We start from the raw sequence: 24,569 nt of genomic DNA, 5'->3' as shown, positions 1-24,569 counted from the left end.
CCTCACTATATCAGACTGCACAACATGGAAACAGGACATGGCCTCCAACCCTCCAGTCTCCATCTGACACAATGAGCCCTCACTATATCAGACTGCACAACATGGAAACAGGACATGGCCTCCAACCCTCCAGTCTCCACCTGACACAATGAGCCCTCACTATATCAGACTGCACAACATGGAAACAGGACATGGCCTCCAACCCTCCAGTCTCCATCTGACACAATGAGACCTCACTATATCAGACTGCACAACATGGAAACAGGACATGGCCTCCAACCCTCCAGTCTCCACCTGACACAATGAGACCTCACTATATCAGACTGCACAACATGGAAACAGGACATGGCCTCCAACCCTCCAGTCTCCATCTGACACAATGAGCCCTCACTATATCAGACTGCACAACATGGAAACAGGACATGGCCTCCAACCCTCCAGTCTCCATCTGACACAATGAGACCTCACTATATCAGACTGCACAACATGGAAACAGGACATGGCCTCCAACCCTCCAGTCTCCACCTGACACAATGAGACCTCACTATATCAGACTGCACAACATGGAAACAGGACATGGCCTCCAACCCTCCAGTCTCCATCTGACACAATGAGACCTCACTATATCAGACTGCACAACATGGAAACAGGACATGGCCTCCAACCCTCCAGGCTCCATCTGACACAATGAGACCTCACTATATCAGACTGCACAACATGGAAACAGGACATGGCCTCCAACCCTCCAGTCTCCATCTGACACAATGAGACCTCACTATATCAGACTGCACAACATGGAAACAGGACATGGCCTCCAACCCTCCAGTCTCCATCTGACACAATGAGCCCTCACTATATCAGGACTGCCACAACATGGAAACAGGACATGGCCTCCAACCCTCCAGTCTCCATCTGACACAATGAGACCTCACTATATCAGACCTGCACAACATGGAAACAGGACATGGCCTCCAACCCTCCAGTCTCCACCTGACACAATGAGACCTCACTATATCAGACTGCACAACATGGAAACAGGACATGGCCTCCAACCCTCCAGTCTCCATCTGACACAATGAGACCTCACTATATCAGACTGCACAACATGGAAACAGGACATGGCCTCCAACCCTCCAGTCTCCATCTGACACAATGAGACCTCACTATATCAGACTGCACAACATGGAAACAGGACATGGCCTCCAACCCTCCAGTCTCCACCTGACACAATGAGACCTCACTATATCAGACTGCACAACATGGAAACAGGACATGGCCTCCAACCCTCCAGTCTCCATCTGACACAATGAGCCCTCACTATATCAGACTGCACAACATGGAAACAGGACATGGCCTCCAACCCTCCAGTCTCCATCTGACACAATGAGACCTCACTATATCAGACTGCACAACATGGAAACAGGACATGGCCTCCAACCCTCCAGTCTCCATCTGACACAATGAGACCTCACTATATCAGACTGCACAACATGGAAACAGGACATGGCCTCCAACCCTCCAGTCTCCACCTGACACAATGAGCCCTCACTATATCAGACTGCACAACATGGAAACAGGACGGAATGACAGATGGGCATCGGTGCCTGGGTTTACTGCTGTCTTTACAGTGGACAAAAGCAGGGCTGTTCGGATGAGATTGGAGCAGAGGGACTCACACAGAGACATACTGATCAGAGCACCACACACACACAGACACAGACAGACAGAGAGGGCCTGTGTCTAGGGAAAACAGTGACCCAGTCATCCCCTGTGTCTCAGCCCATTTAAATCCCCTCTTTCCTGTCTCCAGAATCATCACCCCTCCCTCTAACAACTTTATCACTCCCAAGTCCCAACACTCACATTCTGTAATCAGTCCATAGCCTGCCACACAGCATCTAAGAGGACTTCTGTAATCAGTCCATAGCCTGCCACACAGCATCTAAGAGGAGTTCTGTAATCAGTCCATAGCCTGCCACACAGCATCTAAGAGGAGTTCTGTAATCAGTCCATAGCCTGCCACACAGCATCTAAGAGGACTTCTGTAATCAGTCCATAGCCTGCCACACAGCATCTAAGAGGAGTTCTGTAATCAGTCCATAGCCTGCCACACAGCATCTAAGAGGAGTTCTGTAATCAGTCCATAGCCTGCCACACAGCATCTAAGAGGAGTTCTGTAATCAGTCCATAGCCAGCCACACAGCATCTAAGAGGACTTCTGTAATCAGTCCATAGCCTGCCACACAGCATCTAAGAGGACTTCTGTAATCAGTCCATAGCCTGCCACACAGCATCTAAGAGGACTTCTGTAATCAGTCCATAGCCTGCCACACAGCATCTAAGAGGAGTTCTGTAATCAGTCCATAGCCTGCCACACAGCATCTAAGAGGACTTCTGTAATCAGTCCATAGCCTGCCACACAGCATCTAAGAGGACTTCTGTAATCAGTCCATAGCCTGCCACACAGCATCTAAGAGGACTTCTGTAATCAGTCCATAGCCTGCCACACAGCATCTAAGGACTTCTGTAATCAGTCCATAGCATGCCACACAGCATCTAAGGACTTCTGTAATCAGTCCATAGCCTGCCACACAGCATCTAAGGACTTCTGTAATCAGTCCATAGCCTGCCACACAGCATCTAAGGACTTCTGTAATCAGTCCATAGCCTGCCACACAGCATCTAAGAGGAGTTCTGTAATCAGTCCATAGCCTGCCACACAGCATCTAAGAGGAGTTCTGTAATCAGTCCATAGCCTGCCACACAGCATCTAAGAGGAGTTCTGTAATCAGTCCATAGCCTGCCACACAGCATCTAAGAGGAGTTCTGTAATCAGTCCACAGCCTGCCACACAGCATCTAAGGACTTCTGTAATCAGTCCATAGCCTGCCACACAGCATCTAAGAGGAGTTCTGTAATCAGTCCATAGCCTGCCACACAGCATCTAAGAGGACTTCTGTAATCAGTCCATAGCCTGCCACACAGCATCTAAGAGGAGTTCTGTAATCAGTCCATAGCCTGCCACACAGCATCTAAGAGGACTTCTGTAATCAGTCCATAGCCTGCCACACAGCATCTAAGAGGAGTTCTGTAATCAGTCCATAGCCAGCCACACAGCATCTAAGAGGACTTCTGTAATCAGTCCATAGCCTGCCACACAGCATCTAAGAGGACTTCTGTAATCAGTCCATAGCCTGCCACACAGCATCTAAGAGGAGTTCTGTAATCAGTCCATAGCCTGCCACACAGCATCTAAGAGGACTTCTGTAATCGTCCATAGCCAGCCACACAGCATCTAAGAGGAGTTCTGTAATCAGTCCATAGCCTGCCACACATCATCTAAGAGGAGTTCTGTAATCAGTCCATAGCCTGCCACACAGCATCTAAGAGGACTTCTGTAATCAGTCCATAGCCTGCCACACAGCATCTAAGAGGAGTTCTGTAATCAGTCCATAGCCTGCCACACAGCATCTAAGAGGCATTCTATCAAAGTCAAATTCTATAACTTAAATTCCATAACTGTGAAATTACAATAGGCAATGTTGAGTTTCCAGTGTGAAATACTCGTATCTATCTCAGTATGCCACCAAGGGCATAACATTTGTGGTTCTTATATTTCAGTGGGCAGAATGCACTAAAACAGCCCAACCCTGTTCCTAGAGAGATACCCTCCTGTAGGTTTAGACTCCAACCCTGTTCCTGGAGAGATACCCTCCTGTAGGTTTATACTCCAACCCTGTTCCTGAAGAGATGCCCTCCTGTAGGTTTATACTCCAACCCTGTTCCTGGAGAGATACCATCCTGTAGGTTTATACTCCAACCCTGTTCCTGGAGAGATACCATCCTGTAGGTTTATACTCCAACCCTGTTCCTGGAGAGATACCATCCTGTAGGTTTATACAACAACCCTGTTCCTGGAGAGATACCCTCCTGTAGGTTTATACTCCAACCCTGTTCCTGGAGAGATACCATCCTGTAGGTTTATACTCCAACCCTGTTCCTGGAGAGATACCCTCCTGTAGGTTTATACTCCAACCCTGTTCCTGGAGAGATACCATCCTGTAGGTTTATACTCCAACCCTGTTCCTGGAGAGATACCCTCCTGTAGGTTTATACTCCAACCCTGTTCCTGGAGAGATACCCTCCTGTAGGTTTATACTCCAACCCTGTTCCTGGAGAGATACCCTCCTGTAGGTTTATACTCCAACCCTGTTCCTGGAGAGATACCCTCCTGTAGGTTTATACTCCAACCCTGTTCCTGGAGAGATGCCCTCCTGTAGGTTTATACTTCAACCCTGTTCCTGGAGAGATACCCTCCTGTAGGTTTATACTCCAACCCTGTTCCTGGAGAGATACCATCCTGTAGGTTTATACTCCAACCCTGTTCCTGGAGAGATACCCTCCTGTAGGTTTATACTCCAACCCTGTTCCTGGAGAGATACCCTCCTGTAGGTTTATACTCCAACCCTGTTCCTGGAGAGATACCGTCCTGTAGGTTTATACTCCAACCCTGTTCCTGGAGAGATACCATCCTGTAGGTTTATACTCCAACCCTGTTCCTGGAGAGATACCATCCTGTAGGTTTATACTCCAACCCTGTTCCTGGAGAGATACCCTCCTGTAGGTTTATACTCCAACCCTGTTCCTGGAGAGATACCCTCCTGTAGGTTTATACTCCAACCCTGTTCCTGGAGAGATACCGTCCTGTAGGTTTATACTCCAACCCTGTTCCTGGAGAGATACCATCCTGTAGGTTTATACTCCAACCCTGTTCCTGGAGAGATACCACTCCTGTAGGTTTATACTCCAACCCTGTTCCTGGAGAGATACCCTCCTGTAGGTTTATACTCCAACCCTGTTCCTGGAGAGATACCCTCCTGTAGGTTTATACTCCAACCCTGTTCCTGGAGAGATACCATCCTGTAGGTTTATACTCCAACCCTGTTCCTGAAGAGATACCCTCCTGTAGGTTTATACTCCAACCCTGTTCCTGAAGAGATACCCTCCTGTAGGTTTATACTCCAACCCTGTTCCTAGAGAGATACCCTCCTGTAGGTTTATACTCCAACCCTGTTCCTGGAGAGATGGCCTCCTGTAGGTTTATACTCCAACCCTGTTCCTAGAGAGATACCATTCTCCAGGGTTGGAGTATAAACCTACAGGATGGTATCTCTCCAGGAACAGGGTTAGAGTATAAACAGTAGCATTGTGACCCATTCTGGCTCCTTCCACCGGCTACATATAGCTCTTCCCTTTCCTGTGCTATATCTGGGAAACACACACACACACACACAGACAGGGAGAAGTGTATCATCTTATTATAATACGACTTCCTTCCTATCTACTATTCCTTCCAATTTACTATTAGAATGTCTACTATGACAACATCATCCGGGAAATCATCACATTTTTACAGTGTGATTACAGTGTGATTACCGTGTGATTACAGTGTGATTACACATGGCCCTTTAATGACCTGGAGTGTATAGACATAAACACACACCCTCTCATCCAGTCTCAATGGGCCTGTTTGGCCTTCAATGAGCACAACAACTGACTACCTTGGGGCACATGGCTACGTTTTCCAACAAACAAAATATAAAGTATACTAGAATGGCTGGGCAGTAGATGACTGCTACTGGTTTTGAGCCACATCTTTATCAGTGAAGATTGAGAGCAGGAAATTCCAGCAAAAACCATTATCAATTAAAACTTTCCTTACAGCAATAGCCTCAGTGGATATACTCCCTGAGATATAAGTTAATTTCAACAATACAACCTTCCAAATGACCCCTAATAATCCCCATCCATACACACCATATACAAAGAGGCAGGCCGTGGCACTCCTGGTGCCTTCTGGGTAGGTGTGGAACTCGCAGGTGTAGCAGCCCTCGTCCTCCGTCTTCACCGGCCTGATGGACAGCAGGGTGTCTCCCAGGGAGGGGTTCAGGGTCATGCGTCCCCGATAAGGTTCCTCAATGCTGGGTTGGCCTCGCTTGGCAAAGGAGGCCAACGTGGTCGTGTCGCCCTGCTCTGCAGTCTTTCTCCACAGGACCTGGCGTACTTTGTCTGGGAGGCCGTACCAGCAGGACATGGTGGCCAGCTTCCCGCTGATGGCTGTTTTATTACCCTCGTTGCCCACTTTGACTGGGTCAGACACAGGGAGACAGAGGAAGGTGTCAGTAGGTGAGCATTGGAATGGGAGGAGCACATTCATAGTAGTGGGTTAGAGAGATATGACAAAGTGTTTGGAGGCTTAAATTTCAGCAAGGCATTTAAATATAGAAATCATTTGGATCCATTTAAAACCTTATGCACACTACATGAACAAAAGTATGTGGACACCTGCTCGATGAACATCTCATTCAAAAATCATGGGCATTAAAATGGAGTTGGTCCCCCTTTGCTGCTATAACAGCCTCCACTTTTCTGGGAAGGCTTTCCACTAGATGTTGGAACATTGCTGTGGGGACTTGCTTCCATTCAGCCACAAGAGCATTAGTGAGGTCGGGCATTGATGTTGGGCGATTAGGCCTGGTCCGCAGTAGGCGTTCCAATTCATCCTAAAGGTGTTCGATGGGGTTGAGGTCAGGGCTCTGTGCAGGCCAATCAAGTTATTCCATACCGATATCAATAAACCATCTCTGTATGGACCTCGCTTTGTGCACGGGGACATTGTCTTGCTGAAACAGGAAAGGGCCTTCCCCAAACTTTTGCCACAAAGTTGGAAGCACAAAATCGTCTAGAATGTCGTATGTTGTAGCGTTAAGATTTCCCTTCACTGGATGGTCTTCAGAGATACAATGGCAAGAGAAAGCATGTAAACCTTTCGGAATTTCCTGGATTTCTGAATAAATTGGTCATAAAATGTTATATGATCTTTATCTATGTCACAACAATAGACAAACAGTGTGCTTAAACTACCATCATACAAATTGTTGTATTTTTCTTGTCTATATTGAAAACATAATTTAAACATTGGGGAAAAGTATGTGAACCCCTAGGCTAATGACTTCTCCAAAAGCTAATTGGAGTCAGGAGTCAGCTAACCTGGAGTCCAATCAATGAGACAAGATTGGAGATGTTGGTTAGAGCTGCCCTGCCCTATAAAAAACACTCACAACAATGTACAAGAAGTATTGCCTGATGTGAACCATGCCTCGAACAAAGGAGATCTCAGAAGACCTAAGATTAAGAATTGTTGACTTGAATAAAGCTGGAAAGGGTTACAAAAGTATCTCTAAAGTATCTCTGTTGCTACTCTCCCTAGGACTGGCCGTCCTGCAAAGATGTCTGCAAGAGCACAGCGCAAAATGCTCAATGAAGTTAAGAAGAATCCTAGAGTGTCAGCTAAAGACTTACAGAAATCTCTGGAACATGCTAACATCTCTGTTGACGAGTCTATGATATGTAAAACACTAAACCAAAATGGTGTTCATGGGAGGACACCACGGAAGAAGCCACTGCTGTCCAAAAAAACATTGCTGCACATCTGAAGTTTGCAAAAGAGCACTTGGATGTTCCACAGCGCTACTGGCAGAATATTCTGTGGACAGATGAAACTACAGTTGAGTTGTTTGGATGGAAAACACAACACTATGTGTGGAGAAAAAAAAGGCACAGCACACCAACATCAAAACCTCATCCCAACTGTAAAGTATGGTGGAGGGAGCATCATGGTTTGGGGCTGCTTTGCTGCCTCAGGGACTGGACAGCTTGCTATCGTCAACGGGAAAATGAATTCCCAAATTTATCAAGACATTTTGCGGGAGAATGATCTGTCCTTTAATTGAAGCTCAACAGAAGTTGGGTGATGCAACAGGACAACGATCCAAAACACAGAAATAAATCAACAGAATTGTTTCAACAGAAAAAATTAAATACACCTTCTGGAGTGGCCCAGTCCTGACTTCAAACCCGATTGAGATGCTGTGGCATGACCTCAAGAGAGCGGTTCACACCAGACAGCCCAAGAATATTGCTTAACTGAAACAGTTTTGTAAAGAGGAACGGTCCAAAATTCCTCCAGACCGTTGCGCAGGTCTGATCCACAACTCCAGAAAACGTTTGGTTGAGGTTATTTCTGCCAACCAGTTATTAAATCCAAGGGTTCACATACTTTTTCCACCCAGCACTATGAATGTTTATATGGTGTGTTCAATAAAGACATGAAAACGTATAATTGTTTGTGTGTTATTACTTTAAGCAGACTGTGTTTGTCTATTGTTGTGACTTAGATGAAGATCAGATCAAATGTTATATTATATGACCAATTTACTAAGAAATCCAGGTGATTCCAAAGGGTTCACATACTTTTTCTTGCCAATGTATATGAGAGGGGTTGGAGGTAGTTGAAGGATGGGATTAAAAACAAACTAAAGATTATTATTGTAAAATACATTGTGTCTGTAAAATGTATATACTATGTATAAGCTGGAAGAAGAGGCCTAAGTGTTGTTGTCCATTAATTTATTCCAATTAGGGCAGGGGTTGATTCGTCCTTTCGGACTGCCAGATGGTGAAGCGTGATTCATAAATCCAGAGAACTCGTTTCCACGGCATCCTATGACGGTGCCACGTTGAAAGTCACTGAGGCCATTCTACTGCCAATGTTTGTCTATGGAGATTGCATGGGTGTGTACCCGATTTTAAACACCTGTCAGCAATGGGTGTGGCTGAAATAGCCGAATCCACCAGTTTGAAGGGGTGTCCACATACACTATATATACAGCAGTATGGTCGTTATAGTTAGAGAAAGTATCGGGGCCCTGGTCTGTTGAGTATGGCTGACCTCAACCCACTTCCTGTTTCTGATTATCCACAACTGATATATTCCGGGACGGGAGGGCCAAGTGAGCATGCTGACTTTTCATTACCTTACACAATCAGCAGACAAATCAACTGTGCTGAAAAACATGGGAACTACAAGCCTTGTAAAAATAAACAAATTCACAGGAGGCTTTGTTTTACAATTTAGAAAAATGTAACAATTGGGAATGTGCCAACCCTATGAGAAAGGTCACCTGGTGCTGGAGAGAGAGTAGGAGGAGGAGAAATTAAGGAAGCTATTGCATGCCATAGTCCTGGAATCTACAGTATATCTGGAAGTCCTTGCTAGTGTGACTGACCGGGGTTCAAATCTTGCTCCCCCAAGACAGGGTTAGCATGCTGAGCTAAAGCCTATGCATTACCTCTGGGCACTAATGCAAGTCTTCAGATCTCAGTCAAGGCTACTCATCACATGAGCGTGGTTTACCAAACCACCTTGTTTAGACTGAGGCCAAACTCACCTTCGATACTGAGGCAGGTCTTTCCCTCCTGTGCTCCGCTGGGGTAGATGTCAAAGATGCAGTGGTAGCAGCCCTCGTCGTTAGGCCCCGCCCTCTTGATGGTGATGGCGCTGACGTTAAGGTGCGATGAAGTTAGCTCCACGTTGTCTTGGCGGGAGGTGGTTCTGACCGACTCGCCCGGCTCGTACGCCAAGAGAACCTGCTTGTGTTTGTTCAGCCAGCGGACCTGCTTGACCGTGTCGCCAGTCGCTATGGTGATGTTACAGCCCAGCGTGAAGGGGAGGCCCGCCACAGCGGTCATGCTGGAGGGGGCGATGACCTCACCTGACACATGACAGGAAGTCAACCAACGAGAAGCACTGAAACTCAATACAATTCACTATTTTAAGGTGGTCAACCACATACCAAGTCAAACATGCTTTCTCAAAGGAAGAATAGCATTTTCTATTGGAAATATCCACTACTTTTAATTCAACATGGCACCTAAACCTACTGTAACGTAGTGAAATATGTTGAGTGTTGGCTACCTTGTGTCCTGAAAACCAGCATCACCAATAGCTGCAGACACAGCATCAGCCACCGAGACAGGGCAGATCCACACATCTTGGTCTGCAGGAGTGTGTGGCATACAGGTTACTGATAAAGAACATGACTACTGTTAAAAATAGCACCATGGAACATCCACAGCCAACAGTCACAATGAACTTCAGCATATAAAGTTTCATCTGATTTTTACTTCCCCTACCTGTGATCCAGTGTGTGAGACGTGTTGTCGGTCAGCGTTGTAGCAACCTCATCTTACTGGCAGACGGACTCCTGTAGCTGGATCCAGGAACCAGAGGAGGACACAACTCTCTCAACATTGTAACCCTTTATTCAGCATTATAACCGATTATAACAGAGCATTATAACCTACAGTGGCAAGAAAAAAAGTTTGTGAACCCTTTGGAATTACCTGTACTGATCATAAAATTTGATCTGATCTTCATCTAAGTCACAACAATAGACAAACACATTCTGCTTAAACTAATAACACACAATTATAAGTTTTCATGTCTTTATTGAACACACCATGTAAACATTCACAGTGCAGGGTGGAAAAAGTATGTAAACCCTTGGATTTATTAACTGGTTGACCCTCCTTTGGCAGCAATAACCTCAACCAAATGTTTTCTGTAGTTGCGGATCAGACCTGCACAATGGTCAGGAGAAACTTTGGACCATTCCTCTTTACAAAACTGTTTCAGTTAAGCAATACTCTTGGGATGTCTGGTGTGAACCGCTCTTTTGAGGTCATGCCACAGAATCTCAATCGGGTTGAGGTCAGGACTCTGACTGGGCCACTCCAGAAGGCGTATTTTCTTCTGTTGAAGCCATTCTGTTGTTGATTTACTTCTGTGTTTTGGGTCGTTGTCCTGTTGCATCACCCAACTTCTGTTGAGCTTCAATTGGCGGATAGCCTTACATTCTCCTGCAAAATGTCTTGATAAACTTGGGAGTTCATTTTTCCCTCGATGATAGTAAGCTGTCCAGGCCCTGAGGCAGCAAAGCAGCCCCAAAACATGATGCTCCCTCCACCATACTTTACAGTTGGGATGGGGTTTTGATGTTGGTGTGCTGTGCCTTTTTTTCCCACACATAGTGTTGTGTGTTCCTTCCAAACAACTCAACTTTAGTTTAATCTGTCCACATAATATCTTGTCAGAAGCGCTGTGGAACATCCAGGTGCACTTTTGCAAACTTCAGATGTGCAGCAATGGTTTTTTTTGGACAGCAGTGGCTTCTTCCGTGGTGTCCTCCCATGAACACCATTCTTGTTTAGTGTTTTACGTATCGTAGACTCGTCAACGGAGATGTTAGCATATTCCAGAGATTTCTGTAAGTCTTTAGCTGACACTCTAGGATTCTTCTTAACCTAATTGAGCATTCTGCTCTCTGCTCTTGCAGTCATCTTTGCAGTACGTCCACTCCTAGGGAGAGTAGCAACAGTGCTGAACTTTCTCCACTTATAGACAATTTGTCTTAGTGTGGACTGATGAACATCAAGGCTTTAAGAGATACTTCTGGAACACTTTCCATCTTTATGCAAGTGTAACGGCCGTCGTCAGAATTAGACCAAGTTGCAGCGGAGGATGTGTTCATCATTAGAATTTTAATTGAAAAAAAGAGAACACTTGACAAAAATAAACCAAAGACGACAGCAAAACAGTCCTGTCAGGAAAACACACTAACAGAAGACAATCACCCACAAAACCCAAAGGAAAAACAGGCTACTTATGTGTGACTCCCAATCAGCAACAAAGAACTACAGCTGTGCCTGATTGGGAGCCACACACGGCCAAACCAAAGAAACAAACCAACATAGAAAATAAACATAGAACGCCCACCCAATGTAACACCCTGGCCTAACCAAAATAAAGAACAAAAAACCCCTCTCTATGGCCAGGGCGTTACAGTACCCCCCCCCCCAAAGGTGCGGACTCCGGCCGCAAAACCTGACTCTGAAGGGGAGGGTCCGGGTGGGCCTTCCAACGGCGGCGGCTCAGGTGTGGGACGTGGCCTCCGCTCCACCCTCGGCTTCGCCCACTTAGGTGGCGCCCCTGGCTGCGCCGGAGGACTGGTGGGCGACCGACCCTGGCTGCGCCCGGCTGGCGACCGACCCTGGCTGCGCCCGGCTGGCGGGCGGCCCTGGCTGCGCCCGGCTGGCGGGCGGCTCTGGCTGCTCCGGGCTGGCGGGCGGCTCTGGCGGCTCCGGACTGGCGGGCGGCTCAGGATTCACCAGGCTGGGGAGACATGAAGGAGGCCTGGCTCTGGGCGCAGGCACTGGACTCACCAGGCTGGGGAGACCCACTGGAGGCCTGGTCCGTGGAGGAGGCACAGGACTGACCAGCATGGGGAGATCCACTGGAGGCCTGGTCCGTGGAGGAGGCACAGGACTGACCAGGATGGGGAGACCCACTGGAGGCCTGGTCCGAGGAGGAGGCACAGGATAAACCGGGCTGTGGGGGAGCACTGGAGTTCTGGTACGTAGGCTATTCACCCATACTCCAGGCTGAATGCCCACTTTGGCCCGGCACGGGCGGCGCGCAGGCATAGGCCGAACTGAGCCCTCCCAGCGCCCTGGAGACACAGTGCGCAGAGCCGGTGCAGGATAGCCTGGACCGAGACAGCGCACCGGAGACCAGATGCGCTGAGCTGGAACACTCCGACCTGGCACGATGCCCGCTCTCACATGGCACTTGCGGGGGGCTGGCCTATAGCGCACCGGGCTATGAGCGCGCACTGGAGACACCGTGCTCTTCACAGCATAACACGGTGCCTGACCAGTACCACGCTGCTTCCGGTAAGCACGGGGAGTTGGCTCAGGTCTAACGCCTGACTCCGCCAATCTCCCCATGTGCCCCCCCCAAAAAAAATTGGGGGGCTGCCTCTCGTGTCTGTCGCGCTCCCTCGGCAGGTTGTTGCAGTGGTCAAATAATTGTTCCCATGTCCAGTCAATCCTTGACTCCAAAACCTCCAGCAACCAGGATGCCATTACCTCCCGAGCACGCTGCTTCATCCCCTCCTTGTGCTGCTCCTTCCTCCGCTGCTTGGTCCGTTGTTGTTGGGTGATTCTGTAACGGCCGTCGTCAGAATTAGACCAAGGTGCAGCGGAGGATGTGTTCATCATTAGAATTTTAATTGAAAAAAAGAGAACACTTGACAAAAATAAACCAAAGACGACAGCAAAACAGTCCTGTCAGGAAAACACACTAACAGAAGACAATCACCCACAAAACCCAAAGGAAAAACAGGCTACTTATGTGTGACTCCCAATCAGCAACAACGAACTACAGCTGTGCCTGATTGGGAGCCACACATGGCCAAACCAAAGAAACAAACCAACATAGAAAAATAAACATAGAACGCCCACCCAATGTAACACCCTGGCCTAACCAAAATAAAGAACAAAAAACCCCTCTCTATGGCCAGGGCGTACAGCAAGTCAACAATTAGGTCTTCTGAGATCTCTCTTGTTCGAGACATGGTTCACATCAGGCAATGCTTCTTGTGAATAGCAACCTCAAATTTTGTGAGTGTTTTTATAGGACAGGGCAGCTCTAACCAACATCTCCAATCTCGTCTCATTGATTGGACTCCAGGTTAGCTGACTCATGACTCCAATTATCTTTTGGAGAAGTCATTAGCCTAGGTGTTCACATACTTTTTCCAATCTACACTGTGAATGTTTAAATTATGTACTCAAAATAGACAAGAAAAAATACAATAATTTGTGTGTTATTAGTATAAGCACACTGTGTTTGTCTGTTGTTGTGACTTAGATGAAGATCAGATCTTATCCAGGTAATTCCAAAGGGTTCACATACTTTTTCTTGCAACTGTATAACATTGCATTCTAACCTTTGATGTACTGTAGCATTATAACACTCTGCTTAGTGGATGAAAACTAAACTCTAATCAATTGGAGCTTATTTTCAGTAGCATTGCACCGCACCAGGTTGGTTACGCTAAGTGACACAAACAGTGTTGTTAGTCTGAGGGGCTATCGCCATGGGGATTGACTCAACAGATCAACAACAGCAGCAGCAGCATACTCATCAGTTCTGTCAGATTATAGGTCTTAACCCCTGTGCTGCACTCCTACCCACTGAGACTGTAGTCACCTGGCAAACAGAAGGCCAGATGTGCTGCACTCCTACCCACTGAGACTGTAGTCACCTGGCAAACAGAAGGCCAGCTGTGCTGCACTCCTACCCACTGAGACTGTAGTCACCTGGCAAACAGAAGGCCAGCTGTGCTGCACTCCTACCCACTGAGACTGTAGTCACCTGACAAACAGAAGGCCAGCTGTGCTGCTTTGATGTCTGCAATGCACCAGGCCCCGGTCTCAAAAAAACACGTTTGTGCAATCAAACCAGAAGCAAAAATCTGTGAACGACGCAAGATGAGTCTATGACAAAAGAAACAGAGGGACCACTATAACAGCCAGTACTAGCCATGATAGAGCACGGTGGATACGTACAGCAGCCTATAGGATTCAGGCGTAGTGTAAAGCACTGTCTGTCTGAGCATAGGCTTAGAGGTCTGCCAGCCAAGCCCAGCGTGGTTCAGCGGCTATAAAAAAACACTTGTGGTTAAGCTCCTGTGTCTGCGTTGCTGGGAAATCCACTTGTTTAAGAGAGCCAGTGGGAAGTTGTGACAAAGTAAGGAGAAACAGCCCTCCAGGCAGAGGGTGTCCCTAAGAGCTGATTTGGGATCCGTTTACACAACCACAATGATTATCCCTTCTCTTGTGGAGGTACATAGCCAAACTGACCTCAGATCAGCTACAGAGGCAACCTTCACTTAGACAATGAAAGAAAAACTGATATAACCACACGGCCAGATCAGAGCTAACCCACCAGTCTTTTATAGGCAGTTCATTGGGTCTTTTACCACGTAAACCGTCTGGGTTCAAACATGCCGTCTGCCCGTTGGGCAAAGTTTAAAACGGCTCCTCTCTTTTTCCACTATACACATTAAAAAAGTAGTTCTGACATCTTATTGTTAATAAAACATAGTATATGGAGTGAATGTAAACATAGAAACCAGTATTTCAAGATGAAACAGTCCCATAACAGACCCTCGAATCCATGCCCCTCAGGCATCTCTTTGAAAAACATGACACAGAAACTCCATTCCTGTATCAAACTGACTTGGATTTCACTGAATATCATAGCATAGATTATTACTGGGCCATGTTTGACTGATTCCATATCAAAGGGTGCATGGCACAGCCAACAAACTTAAAGGTCAACCTCATTGCCACGGAGTAAAGGAAAACCTGGCCATTCACAGGCAGTAGGCCTATACAAGAATGGAACATGTTAGAGTACACTGGTCCTCAAGGGCCAAACAGTGTGCAGGTGTGTGCAGAGCGTTAACATCTTCAACAGCTGTTTGTTTAGTTGTCAGTAACAAGGTGTGTGGACTCCCTAATGTCCAAATCAAAGACTGGGGAGTCCAGACATTCTATGTGATTAGATCACCAGACTTGATTCACTGTAGGCATTTGAGGAGTACAGAGCCTGTTAAGGCTTGTTCAGTTGATGTACCAACCTATGGGTTTTCTGGAATTGTTCTGTTGATGGATTCACTACCATGATTAGGCAATTTGATTATAATAGGACATTGTTTTGGAGGGGAAAGGGGGGTCTATTGAGCATATAAGGTGATACATTGACGATATGAATTCAATAAAAGGTTGAGATAAGCCTACTAGCAATATGTAGGCTAAAAGATGATCCACATGAGTTGAATGAGGTCCTAGTCAAAAAAAGGCAATTGTACAAAATACAATTTAAATTTCATCCAACTTCAATATGATGCAATATTTAACATAATCCTTGATTAAAAACTGCACTGGGATACAAAAATATATAAACATGATATAAACAATTGTTATAACAATATTATTAACGTAATGCTGTGGTGGGAAAATACTAAATGATCATACTTGAGTAAACGTAAAGATGTTTTAATAGAAAATTACTCAAGTAAAAATAAAAGTCGCATTGTAAAATACTACTTGAGTGTACAGTAGTGTCATACTTGAGTAAAAGTAAATGCTATACATCAAAATCCTTATATTAAGCAAACCAGAAGGCACGATTTGTTTTTGTTTTTTACGGACAGTCATGGGCAGACCAACACTCAGACATCATTGACAAACGCAGTATTTCTGTTTAGTGAGTCCGCCAGATCCGAGGCAGTAGGGAAGACAACGCGTTATATTCATAGGTGCGTGAACTGGATCATAATCCTGTCCTGCCTGAGCAGTAAGAGTAAAAAATAAATAAAAGTATATATACCCAAAATAAACGGCTTAAGTAATACTTTAAAGTGTTTTTACTTAAGTAGGCTACTTTACACCACTGACGTAATGTATAGGCTAACCCTACAGACTTCTCCCACCTTTAGAAAATAATGCAATATAGACAACGTTATTATGAACGTATTTATATGCATATTAAACAGAACACAATGTTTTATTTTAACTTGGCCCTATAACAAATGAATACTGGTAAAAAAAAAACGACTTACCCGTTGAGCAGTACATGGAGTTATTTGGATTTATTTAATTCCGTCCTCTGCAATAACACAATATTCTACAATTCGACTATCAAATCTATGCTTCAAAAGTCTTAAAGCTGAACAGATCGGCTGTGATGCGTTCCGCCTCTACATGAGTGGCGTCAGAGAACAGAGACTGCAAGTCAAGTGAACCTATATAGCGGACTGTCTATGGACTGTCTTGGGTAGGCTGTTGGCGATGTTGCATGAGCGCTGCAAAACTATCAAAACCGTTTCTCTACCACCTCTCTCCCTAAATTATATTCAGGCGACCCCTAGTGGCAATTGTTTGCAACATTGGCTGGTCTCGAGTGGCAGAAGAATCAGACAATTCGTTTAAGCTTTGCCAGCAGCAGATTTATGACAATTCCATAAATTACAACATTGTTACAGCATTTGATTTATAAAGTGATTAAATAATGAAACGAAAACGCACACAAAACACACCACAGAGTACATTATGATGACATTGTGTAGGCTACAATATTACAACACCTAGATTTATAACAAACATAAGAATGAAGCATACACTTCTAGGGGTTCTTCATGACCAAACTGCTAATATATTTACATAGGCTACATATGAACATATTTATACAATAACCCGCAGGACTACGTGTGTGTCATTAACCGTTCAGTCAGCTAATCAGTATCTGTCAGTATCTGTCCGAGACAACTCAACTGTCTCCGTGCCACAGATGTGTGTGTGACAGTATGATAGTCACTCAGTCATCCTTTAGAAACGTTTTCATATTGTTCTGTATAAAGAGAGTCATTAACATATTGTTCTGTATAAAGAGGGTAATTAACATATTGTTCTGTATAAAGAGGGTAATTAAGACAAAATATCTGTATAAAGAGGGTAATTAACATATTGTTCTGTATAAAGACGGTAATTAACATATTGTTCTGTATAAAGAGGGTAATTAAAACAAAATCTCTGTATAAAGAGGGTAATTAACATATTGTTGTGTATAAAGAGGGTAATTAACATATTGTTGTGTGTAAAGAGGGTAATTGACATATTGTTCTCTATGAATGGTAATTAACATATTGTTCCGTATAAATAAGGGTAATTCACATATTTGTTTTATGAAGTATGTAAGTGACATGAGTAACATCAGAACAACAATGCAGGAATGCAACTCATTTGAATATGTGTCTTACTAGACCTGTGGATTTCAGTCATCATGTTGAGGGTTGAGTGTTGATAGTTCTTCCTGTTCTATGTTATGGACTGTGGGAATTTGGGCTAAAGACAGTTTTGGTAAGTTTGACAATTAATGTCAAAGTAATACTGTAATTTCTCTTTGTCATCTGAACAGTAAAACCTACCTTCTCATTTTATTTCTCAGTTTGCACCACAGTACCACAGCAGCTCCACAGCACACAGCAATGAAACACAGTGAACCCATCACTGCAACAATCCCTGTTGGCTTAACTGTGAAAGATGACAAGATGAGAATGGTACAATTCACAGATAAGAGTCAGAGATTAGTTGTGGTCATTATATTAATGCCTGACCACTGATCCTGTCACCATCAGTGACCTCAGGTACACCTAGCACAGAACATACAGAGACAGTACTTCAGAATGACACCAGCATGTTGGTTGTTACTGTAGACATGTACTGAACCATTTCTCACCAGGAAATGAAGCTTGAGTTCTAGCTGGAATAACCATGGAAACGTTCTTGGTGACACCTCCAGAGAACAGTGACACCACACAGCCAACCCTGGTGTCTTTGTCAGGTAGTCTGAATGCTGCCAGCGTGGAAGTTATGATGACAGTGACAGTACCATTGAGATGGGTGACATTGATCATTGTGGAATTTTCTAGAATTTCTGTGTTGTCCCAGGTTACTATAGGAACAGGTCGTCCAGTAGCAGAACAGGACAGAGTGGTGTGACTGTTGTTGGTTTGTGTGATGAGGAGTGAGGGTCTATACAGCTCTATAGGAAAACAACAAACAGGTCACAGTCAATGTAAATACTATAATGTTTTCAAGCCCATCACATGGTCAAATTGATCTATGATGTTTGGAGGCCATTGCTCCTGTGATAAATGGATATTACACATTGTTCCTGTGTTAAATGGATATTACACATTGTTCCTGTGTTAAAGGGATATTACACATTGTTCCTGTGTTAAAGGGATATTACACATTGTTCCTGTGTTAAAGGGATATTACACATTGTTCCTGTGTTAAAGGGATATTACACATTGTTCCTGTGTTAAAGGGATATTACACATTGTTCCTGTGTTAAAGGGATATTACACATTGTTCCTGTGTTAAAGGGATATTACACATTGTTCCTGTGTTAAAGGGATATTACACATTGTTCCTGTGTTAAAGGGATATTACACATTGTTCCTGTGTTAAAGGGATATTACACATTGTTCCTGTGTTAAAGGGATATTACACATCGTTCCTGTGTTAAAGGGATATTACACATCGTTCCTGTGTTAAAGGGATATTACACATTGTTCCTGTGTTAAATGGATATTACACATTGTTCCTGTGCTAAATGGATATTACACATTGTTCCTGTGCTAAATGGATATTACACATTGTTCCTGTGTTAAATGGATATTACACATTGTTCCTGTGTTAAAGGGATATTACACATTGTTCCTGTGTTAAAGGGATATTACACATTGTTCCTGTGTTAAAGGGATATTACACATTGTTCCTGTGTTAAAGGGATTTTACACATTGTTTAAGACCTAAAAAGTAGCCTTAATGTTAAGACGAATCCACATTATATGCCTGAACTCCAAATGGATGGAAAAGATGAGCACAGCAGATCTGTAAAGGACATGCTGCTTATCTTCTCCATTGATTTGGGAGTCTGGCAAATAGCTGAATCTTCAAACCAGATGGCCTAGAACATGGACTTATCTCAACTGAAATCTACGTTTAAAGGTCTAAAAACATCTGACAAACTTACCATTTATCCAACTTGCTCATAAGAGAGAGAATTGTTCATAAGAAGGGCCTGAAATCAAAGTCAATATTCAGACCACTAGGGGTCAATGTTTTTAGATAGAATATCCAGTAAGCCTCCCTTTGTAATAGTAGGATCCCGAGGTTTCCTCCTCTCCTTGGTAGAGCAACATGCTCAATGCCTGTGTATTTGAGGGAGGAGATGGGATGGTTAGCTTCAACAAAGTGAGCTGCTACTGGATAGTCAATGTTCTTACACCTGATTGAGCTGCGGTGTTCAGCTATGCATTGTTTTAATTGTCTTTTCGTTTGTCCTACGTAGGCTTTGAAGGAAAAAGTCTGATTCAAAGACAAAGTCGTTTTTGGATAATACCAGTTCAGTAAATTGTAAGATGCAATCATTGGATGGAGCAAGGGTAGTCTCTCGCTGAAGGAAGTGTTGCAGCGCCTGCAAGCCTCAGTATGTGGGACGTTAGTGTACAAGTTCTCCACATAAAAAGTGGCCAGCAGGGTGCCCTCTGGTATCCTTCTAATCTCTCTATCAATGAGATCATGTGACTAGTGTCTTTGACATAAGGATGGGAGATTCTCAACCATCAGTTTAATGTGGTGATCCACAAACTTAGAAATGTTGGCTGTCACAGAGTCAATTGCTGCTACAATGGGCTACCTGCGGGAGAAGACACTTGTTTGTGTAATTTTGCAACTGTATAACAAGTTGGTATCTTAGGAAATTTCACACATAGAAATTCACATAATTTTTTGGTGATTTGTCCTGATTCCAAACAGCTTTCCACTGTAGATGAGATAATATGCTGAAATTCTAGGGTCATTATTCAGTTTGCGATAGAAGTCACCTTTAGATAGTTGTCGGCGATATTCATTCACATAGTCACATTTGTTTTGTATACAAATTCCTCCTCTTTGTCACATTTTTTCATGATAATCGAAGGATCCCACTGTAATATTTACATAAGGCCAGTTTGCGCTGTTCTGTGACGGGAGTAGTACACAGCGTTGTACGAGATCTTCAGTTTCTTGGCAACTTCTCGCATGGAATAGCCTTCCTTTCTCAGAACAATAGACTGATGAGTTTTATTGGAAAGGTCTTTGTTTCTGGCCATTTTGAGCCTGCAATCGAACCCCCAAATGCTGATGCTCCAGATACTCAACTAGTCTAAAGAGGCCAGTTTTATTGATTCTTTAAATCAGAACAACAGTTTTCAGCTGTGCTAACATAATTGCAAAATGGTTTTCTAATGATCAATTGGCCTTTTAAAATTAAAAAACTTGGATTAGCTAACACAACGTACCATTGGAACACAGAAGTGATGGTTGCTGATAATTGGCCCCAGTACACCTACGTAGATCTGCCTTTTCCAGCTACAATAGTCATTTACAACATTAACAATGTCTACACTGTATTTCTGATCAATTTGATGTTACTTTAATGGATTTTTTGTTGTTGTTGCTTAAATAAATAAAAGGACATTTCTAAGTGACCCCAAACTTTTGAACGGTAGTGCAGCTGCAGACATAGCCTATAGGCTTATGTTGACATTGTATAGACAAAGCTAATATTGTGAGGACTGGACTAAATATCAGGCAGAGCCAAAGCGAAGTGTTATATTTGATTATTTCCTACATTTTATATTTTCTACAATTTCTTATGTTAATGTTAAGTGAATATTATCATAATTTATGATTCTATAGAAAATATTTTATTCAATAAATATTTTGTTTGTGCCTCATTCTGTTCTGTATTGGTCTACTTATTCTTAGACAGACAGATGGAGCAAACTGTTTTAAAGGAGGGAGGATTGACGTGGGAGCACTGAGGTGTCAGGTGTGACTGTGTGGCAATGGTAAATGGTTTACATGGCTCACGGGTCACGTAGGAGGGCCCCTTAGCAGAATTTTGCTTAGGGCCCCAGGGAGGTCAGGACCGGCTCTGGTTGCAATACTCTGCTAGGGCATATAAAACTGTGACACAATAATCTACCGTTTCATTTTCCCCCTGTCTCCGCACATTAAAGCGTCCCTCTCATACATCACGTTCTTTTTAACAATAAAGAATGCATGAGATCCGTCTCTTATTTGTCCATAATGTTTTTGCTAGAGTTCGTTTAGGTTTAGACCCCTCAAAACGTAATGTGCTTCGTCGCCCATTACAGTACATGAGAGTGTTCACCTGGTTCTCCTCCGTAGATGTGTGAAGATTAATCGCCTGACAAAAGCGCTCAAACCTCCTAATCCATCTGGTCCATTCTTGAGGTTTAGAAAAATCTAACGGCTGTATGCTAAATGTAGCACTTGGGCCTGTATGAGCGAGTATCTGTGCCCCTCCGGCTGCACCTTGCACGGGAGGCTGGCCTCTTCCCACTGTCACCGGTGGCTTCTGCGCTTCTCCCGCAACGTCTTCCATGCTGATTAGCCTCCTCGATTTTCTTCCCAAAACTTTTCAACCAGGTACTGTAAGCTAAACTCTGTAAGTAAATACACTCGTTCTATCCCGCTTCTGACACCATGTCGTGTAGTCAAACTTGTCTGTATGTGAGTAAAATAACTACTAATGGATGCATCTTTATGAAGGCACATGTATTGCTAACTTGACGTTGCCTCACATTACAAGCCCCCATGCGAGAGATGCTTTCCTCATGAACCCTTACCTTACCACAGGCCCTCATTAGCATATGACCAATCAGGATGCAATATGCACATAACACCACAGACTGGCGCTCCGGGTACCGCTTGCCGTGCGGTAGCAGAGAGAACAGTCTATGACTAGGGTGGCTGGAATCTTTGACAATTTTTAGGGCCTTCCTCTGTCTGAGACCGCCTGGTATCGAGGTCCAGGAAGTAAGCTGGGGTTCAAAGTTAAAAGCCTATATTTATTGGGCAAAAAAAACACCTATTGGGTTTCAGCATAGAGCCTTCATCTGTGTGAAATTCATGGTGTTTTTTTTAAGAGCATTGCACAAAATAACATTTTGAAACATATATTCAATATAACATAATCTTTCACATAAATAATAGTGAGCAATTCATTAAATTAATTATTTTGAGGCCTTGGCTGGACCTTAGATGCTTCAAACTAGTTCACATTATTTTGTTGAATTACATTTTTCCTCTTTGTCTAATATATTGTGCCAATTTCGAAGTGGCTGTCAAATGCAGTATATTATCAATAAAACTAATTAAACTTACCTTCGTGGAGAGCTATCAGCAGGACAAACAGGTAGTTGTTAGGAGCCATGGTAAAATGTATTCTGTAGGGATCGAATAAGCAGCAGAGATGATCCGTCTCTGACCATTTGTGTACACTTGTGCACGTGGTGCCGAGCGGTGTTGCCAGAAAACCCCGCCTCCATTAATTATGAAATTCCGCATCCAATTCATTTTCAATGGAAGGAAAGCGGTGAGAAGCGGCGAGGGCTTGGGAGGCGGTGAAAAAGAAAAACTTTTCCCGACTTTGACGCAAATCACCAGCGGCGACCGCTGTGCGATGACCAATCATATCGAGTGGTTTCCATGACGAATTTGACGCTATGCAACCCATGGCTGGAGACTTTCTTCAGCAAAGATGGCTTGCAAAAATACTAGAAAGTGATAACGTATCATGCAACACATATGTACAGTTGAGAGGAATATGTTAGTTAATGTAGAGACTAACGATTATGCATATGCTTTTGTCATGAAGTTAATTTACAAAAATCGTGATTTAGCAAGCTAGCTGACTAGCTAACATTAGCTGGCTAGCTTTATGGGTGTTGTGACATGAGTTGGACATTGTAATTCTGGTTGTTTAATGTTTTAGGGACACCTGAAACAACCAGCAAACCAGGCTGTCGTCTTGTGAAACAGTGGGTGTAATGTACAATTTTGTAAGCTTGCCTTGCTGATATTTGCCATGCAATGCAGATTAATTAACGTAGCTAGCGAACTATTTTCTTGCTTATTGTGCAGTAGAGGATAAAAATACATGTATTCCTACGGATGTGTAGCTAGCTATGGAGCCGATCTGTGTATGGACCCTAAAACGTTTGGTATACAGTCGTGGCCAAAAGTTTTGAGAATGACACAAATATTAATTTCCTCAAAGTTTTCTGCTTCAGTGTCTTTAGATATTTTTGTCAGATGTTACTATGGAATACTGAAGTATAATTACAAGCGATTCATAAGTGTCAAATGATTTTATTGACAATTACATGAAGTTGATGCAAAGAGTCAATATTTGCAGTGTTGACCCGTCTTTTTCAAGACCTCTGCAATCCGCCCTGTCATGCTGTCAAGTAACTTCTGGGCCACATCCTGACTGATGGCAGCCCATTCTTGCATAATCAATGCTTGGAGTTTGTCAGAATTTGTGGGTTTTTATTTGTCCACCCGCCTCTTGAGGATTGACCATGTGACGTCCTGACCAGTAAAAGGGGTTATTTGTTATAGTAGTTTGGTCAGGGCGTGGCAGGGGGTGTTTGTTTTGATGTATGTTCTATATTTCTATGTTCATTCTATGTTCCCTATCCTTGTTTTGTATTTCTGTGTTTTGGCCTGGTATGGCTCTCAATCAGGGCCAGCTGTACTTCGTTGTCGCTGATTGGGAGCCATACTTAGTTGATTTTGCATTGCTGTGTGTGTAGCCTGCAAAACTGTCTAGCAGTCGTTTGGTTTCTTGTTTTTGTTTAGTGTTCAATAAAAGTTAAAGATGAGCACTCAACCCGCTGCGCCTTGGTCCATTCACTACGATGGCCGTTACAGACCACAAGTTCTCAATAGGATTAAGGTCTGGGGAGTTTCCTGGCCATGGACCCAAAATATCAATTTTTTGTTCCCCGAGCCACTTAGTTATCACTTTTGCCTTATGGCAAGGTGCTCCATCATGTTGGAAAAGGCATTGTTCGTCACCAACTTCCTGGATGGTTGGGAGAAGTTGCTCTTGGAGGATGTGTTGGTATCATTCTTTATTCATGGCTGTGTTCTTAGGCAAAATTGTGAGTGAGCCCACTCCCTTGGCTGAGAAGCAACCCCACACATGAATGGTCTCAGGATGCTTTACTGTTGGCATGACACAGGACTGATGGTAGTGCTCACCTTGTCTTCTCCGGACAAGCTTTTTTCCGGATGCCCCAAACAATCGGACAGGGGATTCATCAGAGAAAATGACTTTACCCCAGTCCTCAGCAGTCCAATCCCTGTACCTTTTGCAGAATATCAGTCTG

The 24,569-nt window shown here is 44.0% G+C and overlaps 1 protein-coding gene and 1 long non-coding RNA gene across 3 annotated transcripts in view; both read right to left on the bottom strand.

Moving 5' to 3' along the window:
- Positions 1-16,581, bottom strand: part of LOC106593712 (OX-2 membrane glycoprotein) — a 36,794-nt gene extending 20,213 nt beyond the window's left edge. The window contains exons 1-5 of one of the 2 annotated variants that reach the window (XM_045698212.2): positions 16,374-16,581; positions 10,036-10,112; positions 9,818-9,926; positions 9,291-9,614; positions 5,818-6,147 (exon numbers count right to left, since the gene is read on the bottom strand). In XM_045698212.2, coding sequence (XP_045554168.2) covers positions 5,818-6,147; positions 9,291-9,614; positions 9,818-9,893 — 730 coding nt within the window. In that variant the 5' untranslated portion in view covers positions 9,894-9,926; positions 10,036-10,112; positions 16,374-16,581. The remainder of the gene's footprint in view (positions 1-5,817; positions 6,148-9,290; positions 9,615-9,817; positions 9,927-10,035; positions 10,113-16,373) is intronic. The other variant, XM_045698213.2, reaches the window with a different exon arrangement.
- Positions 16,582-17,723: 1,142 nt separating this feature from the next.
- LOC145861155 (uncharacterized) lies at positions 17,724-22,774 on the bottom strand. The gene is made up of 2 exons (XR_014381005.1): positions 22,558-22,774; positions 17,724-18,355 (listed from the first exon to the last, which is right to left on the bottom strand). It is a non-coding gene; the product is annotated as an uncharacterized LOC145861155 (long non-coding RNA).
- Positions 22,775-24,569: the final 1,795 nt, after the last annotated feature.

Source organism: Salmo salar, chromosome 16, assembly GCF_965601325.2.
Source record: "Salmo salar chromosome 16, fSalSal1, whole genome shotgun sequence".
In the NCBI taxonomy this organism is placed as follows: domain Eukaryota; kingdom Metazoa; phylum Chordata; class Actinopteri; order Salmoniformes; family Salmonidae; genus Salmo; species Salmo salar.
The sequence above is the reverse complement of the archived record's forward strand: the minus strand, read 5'-3'. Positions and strand labels throughout refer to the sequence as shown.